The following is a 5,570-nucleotide window of genomic DNA, read 5'->3' on the forward strand; positions in this document are numbered from 1 at the left end:
AAAGCTTATTACTCTCAAATGTTGTGCACACATTTGTTTACATCCCTGTTAGTGAGCATTTCTCCTTTGCCAAGATAATCCATCCACCTGAAGGTGTGGCATATCAAGAAGCTGATTCAACAGCATGATCATAACACAGGTGCATTTTGTGCTGGGGACAATAACAAGCCACTCTAAAATGTGCAGTTTTGTCATACAACACAATGCTGCAGATATCTCAAGTTTTGAGGGAGCGAGCAATTGGCATACTGACTGAAGGAATGTCCACCAGAGCGGTTGCCAGAGAATTGTATGTTCATTTCTCTACAATAAGCCACCTCCAAAGTCGTTTTAGAGAATTTGGCAGTACGTCGAACTAGCCTCACAACAGCAGACCACGTGTATGGCATCGTGTGTGTGAGCAGTTTGCTGATGTCAATGTTGTGAACAGAGTGCCCCATGGTGGCGGTGGGATTATGGTATGGGCAGGCATAAGCTACAGACAACAAACTCAATTGCATTTTATCAATGGCAATTTGAATGCACAGAAATACCATGACGAGATCCTGAGGCCCATTGTCATGGCGTTCATCCACCGCTATCACCTCATGTTTCAGCATGATAACGCACGGCCCCATGTCGCAAGGATCTGTACACAATTCCTGGAAGCTGAAAATGTCCCAGTTCTTGCATGGCCTGCATACTCACCAGACATGTCACCCATTGAGCATGTTTGGGATGCTCTGGATTGACGTGTATGACAACGGGTTCCAGTTCCTGCCAATATCCAGCAACTTTGCACAGCCATTGAAGAGGAGTGGGACAACATTCTACAGGCCACAATCAACAGCCTGATCAACTAGCTCTATGCGAAGGAGATGTGTCGTGCTGCATGAAACAAATGGTGGTCACACCAGATACTGACTGGTTTTCAGATCCACACCCCTGTGACCAACAGATGCATATCTGTATTCCCAGTCATGTGAAATCCATAGATTTGGGCCTAATGAATTTATTTAAATTGACTGATTTCCATATATGAACTGTAACTCAGTAAAATCTTTGAAATTGTTGCATGTTGCGTTTATATTTTTGTTCAGTATAGATGGAGTTCTGAGTAAAACTTCAAGGCTGTCCTTCATATCATTCCTAAATCATGCTGGGTGATGTCCAATGATCAGATTTGATACAAAAAATTACATTTAGCTATGTGTACTTTGAGTCAGCTCTTAAAGATGTATGCCATGTTTGCCAATAGAACTTAGCAATTTATTACACATCAATAATTACATTTCTCCACACATACAGAACACCAGGGAACATGACAACACAGGGTTGGTGAAAAACAATTAGGAACAATCAAACACTTTATGGAAATGACAATCACTTCAGATCACAGTACTATATACAAAATATATTTCAGTCAATTACACACATTCAGCTAGTTACACACATAGCACTATATTAAAAGATCAGAAAGAGGCTTGGCTGAGCGGTGTTCCCACAAACTACATTCTTTAAACAGAACCATCATGTGGTATACTAGTTCCCAAACAGCCAGCTAATACTTTTGGTACAAATTAGGAACAACTATGACATGAAGAGTAGTCTTGAAGAGTAGTCTATACTTCTCCAGAGGGCTTTCTGAGAAACCTAAAACCACCCTGGAGTTCTGAGTTCTTCTAGTGAGCGGAGAGTCTTCTAGAGAATGAGTCCACAAAAAATGTGGTTCCAGGAGGTTCTATTAGAGCTGATCACAGCTCAGTGACAGGGTGATGTCACTGTGATATCATATCCTCTCTCTCAGAACCAAACAGCCTTCACTTTGTCCTGATCCAGACCTGGAGAAAGAGAACAGCATAACATCAACTTTTATATAAAACAACAACGTAGCATGCACGTAGACATGTGAGAGAGAGAGTGCGTGTGTGTGTGTGTGCTCCAGGTCAGCGGCTTACCTGAGTCGTAGATATCCAGGGGTGTGTGTAGAGCTGCGGGCCAGGCTGAGGGGGTCAGGGTGGGGGGGCTGGGGCTGGCCTGCTCCACCTCTGTCTTCACATCGCTGTGTATCCCTGGGCTCTGGCTGATGTGTGTGGTACTGTGTGTAGTACTGTGTGTGCTGTGTCCCACAGGGCTGTGGGTTAGGGGGCTCTGAGTCTTCACACCAGGCAGGAGCAGAGTGCTGAACCTGGGTTCTAGGCCTGGGCCATGGGACGGGAGGGAATGTAATACTGGGTGTGTGTGCCGGGGGTGCATGTGTGTGTGAGGGTGTGTGTGTGGGTAGACGTCGTGGATGTGTGTGTAGCTGGCGGAGGTCTGGGGGCTGAGGCTGTAGGCCCAGGGGTCAGGGAGAGAGGTTGGAGGAGGTTGGCTGGGCTGGGGCAGAGCGTGGCCTGTCCAGAGAGCTATGTCTGGGGCATGGAAGGCTGCAGGGCTGGGGGAGAAGTCTGGGTGAATGGACAGACAGGGGCTGGTCTGGGACTGGTAACCACCACCCCACAGAGAAGAGGACAGAGAACTACACTGGCCCTCTGAAAGAGAAAATAGATATAGTCAGTAAATGATACACAGACATTCATGTAAACAACCTAAAGGTTACCAGTAGTGCTGAGCGATTAGTGCTTTTTGAGGTTGGTTCAAATGCCCTATGCATTATGTGGGTTGAATGCTGTAACACAGAATAAAACAATTAATAAAAGTACCATGATGGTAGTGACTGCCCATTACTGCTTATCACTTATTAATCATCATGTATTCACATTACTTTACTTTAATAAAAGCTTTCAGTTTTTGTGTATATTACATTTGTGTTATTTGATGACTTTATTTAATTCCAAGTCATCATCTCATCTCTATAGAGCTGCTGCCTATGCTCTCTGACAAAATCACAATTTTAGTAGTTCTTCAAAGTAAATAAGGCATATTTTATGACTGCTGAATACCAACTATTAATCAGTGGTTTCCAAACTGTGGGGCTCAGTCCGGCTTTCAACTTACTCTTGAAAGCTGTAATAGTAGAAAGCACAAGGTGCAATCAGTATTCCTCTTGTCATGTCAGTCATTGCATACCTTAGAGAGCTATTTATAACTTGTCAAAAATGTCCAGATCAACTAGCCCAAGTTTTTTTGCTAAGTTTTGTAGCCCATAGATTTTGTAGTAATGTTCGAGTCACTCAAATATCACATTAATGCACATTAGACATGGCAAAATGTATAGAATTGCAAGAAGATTAGCTTTAAAACTGCAAAGTTTTCTCTGCACCCCATGACAAAATGTGTAGAATAGCAGGAAATAAGATTTAAACATGCAAAATGTTCTCTCCGCCAACAAGAGGTGTGTGAACAGTTTGTGTCATGAACAGTACTTGTGCCCATAGAAATAGAGGTGGCGCGCAGGGGGGTGGGATGTTCCCCAATACTGGAAGGGGAGCCTGAGTGAAAAAGTTTGGGAACCTCTGACTTAGATAATGTATTCTCAGGTAGAGATACCTCGCGAAGCAACTGCTCTCTTACCCTCTCGATCACGCGTTCTTCTCTCTTCTCTGTCTCCACACAGACTGGATTATGGTCATTGTAGTTAATTACCACGTTTTCTGCACTAACTATGTAGAATATTGTCCTGTTGGAAACTACAACCCCCAACTACATCTCACAGTTCGGGCTTGATCTGATTTATCTCTAAAGAAACTGAGCATTGAGCTCAGAAAAAAACAGAACGAAATGGAATTCTAATAAATGAACCAACGTTGGTTTAAAAAACAAAAAATACCCTATATTTCGGTTAATCGCTCAGCACTAATTACCAGTGAAGAATTTCTATCGGAAAAGGTTTTTAGGTACACTAGGTTTTTCCACAATTACATTTTTATTATTATAGATAAAAAGTAACAGTAAAAGATAATGAACCCATTTGAATAACACTGTTTTCAGATTACATTAAAATTATGAGTAATGGTACGAGTGTCCCTGTGTTTTCCTACCTTTCCACAGTCCAGCCGAGGCAGAGGTGTGTATGGGGGGGCACCTGGAGGTCTTGGTCTCTCCAGTGAAGGTGCTGGGTTGGCTCAGAGCCCTGGAGAAATGCTCATCCACCACATCCCCGATGTCGCCGTGGAAATAGGTGAACAGGACACACCTGGAGCTCAGGTACTCTGCCTCAGCCGGCTGGCTGTCCTTCCCAGACCCCCAAGAGCCCCCAAAGCCCCCCAGCCCAGAACCCTCCAGGCCTTGTCGGACCCCCTTCTCCCCAGCCAGCCTCCCCCCTCCACCCCCACGCTGCTGTTGCTGTCTCCCCCCTGGACACTGCTGCTCTGTGCTGTCCTGCTGCATCCTACTGTAAACACCCAGCTTCTTCTACAGAGATACAGAAATAGACCGAGAGGGAGAGGGAGAGAGAGAAAGGGTTAAAGTACGAAAAATGTATGCCACAGATTCAGCCATGAGAGCACCAGCCTGTCTGTCTATTCAGCAACACAACGATCAAACCAGATGATTCAACGTGTATACATCAACTGAACAAAATACATCAATGCCCTTGTTAAAAGTCATACTAGCCAGTATAATTACTTCAATTCTCTATGACCTCTATTTTAAGAAAAACGAATCATCTTTACAGACCGAAGTTTATCCAAGAAGTTGTAGGATGTTTCTCCGCGTGTGTTCTGGTGAAAGTATGACGACAATGCAAATGCTCGTGGCGGTTCCAAATGGAACCATCATCATCAACATTCCTGAGTGACAGTGACGAGCTCTCATTACATCACCCTTCTGATGGAACGAGGAGTCCGAGTCATTCTGCATGACCTGCTCTAACTAAATACACCACGAGAAATGACCGCTTCAACTTTTCAACTGGTAACTTTTAGAGTTCTGTGATACCCAGGACTCTTCGCTGTGAACTGACATCTGCGACGCGCCAAAACATTGCTCACGAACTGTATTCGTGCGTAAAAGCGCAAATTATGGGAACACTAAAATAGCCTAGTATTAAAAAGCAAACATATACTACGCCATTACTATTTCAGAGCAGTGCGTTGGTTCGTCTAGTCTGGACACCCACCTGTTGCTGGTGATGATGGTGATAGTATGCCGCTTTGTAGGCTGCTGTCGCTGCTGCTGAAGACGCAGGGAGGTAGTGAGCTCCATAACTCTGGTGAAACATCACATCCAGACAACTCATAACTGGGACGAAGCTGGCAGGGGCTCAAAGAGAAAGACAGCCTGGATCAGCGCTCCTCAGACGGATGTAATCCTCAGGTCCACCGCTGCCTCCATATAAACCATTGCGGTGACAATAGACATGCCGTCGGTGAAAGGCGCTGTTTGCATAAAGACAATACCGAGCCAATAGGACCAACACCTCCTACTGAGCCGAACCAAACCCGAGTGAAAGCGAACATAAGGTACCCGACAAACTCCACTTGGCCAAGTTCTTAGAAGCGACGCTGATTGGAGGAAAGTTTTAACGGTACTCTATGGGCTATGGAGAGGAGATGAGGGGGGACTCTGCGCGTACACGCCCACGGAGCGCAAACCCGCGGCTCGGAGAAGAGAGGTATGAGGTGTGAGTGTAGCAGCCACTTGAAGATAGA

The 5,570-nt window shown here is 44.9% G+C and overlaps 1 protein-coding gene across 2 annotated transcripts; it reads right to left on the bottom strand.

Annotated features, from left to right (window-relative positions):
• Window positions 1-1,229: 1,229 nt before the first annotated feature.
• LOC311116649 (transcription cofactor vestigial-like protein 3) lies at window positions 1,230-5,366 on the bottom strand (the record flags this gene model as incomplete). 2 transcript variants are annotated; one of them, XM_084191703.1, is made up of 4 exons in its annotated part: window positions 1,230-1,820; window positions 1,938-2,510; window positions 3,960-4,332; window positions 5,039-5,366. In XM_084191703.1, 4 exons carry the CDS (start codon window positions 5,156-5,158, stop codon window positions 1,783-1,785), a joined length of 1,104 nt encoding a protein of 367 aa, XP_084047829.1. In that variant the 3' UTR covers window positions 1,230-1,782. The 2 variants fall into 2 exon arrangements, with proteins under 2 accessions (XP_084047829.1, XP_084047830.1); XM_084191704.1 differs by having other exon boundaries at window positions 1,771-1,820; window positions 1,938-2,528; window positions 5,039-5,158.
• Window positions 5,367-5,570: the final 204 nt, after the last annotated feature.

Source organism: Coregonus lavaretus (assembly GCF_964263955.1).
Source record: "Coregonus lavaretus genome assembly, contig: HAP1_SCAFFOLD_8344, whole genome shotgun sequence".
Lineage (NCBI taxonomy): Eukaryota > Metazoa > Chordata > Actinopteri > Salmoniformes > Salmonidae > Coregonus > Coregonus lavaretus.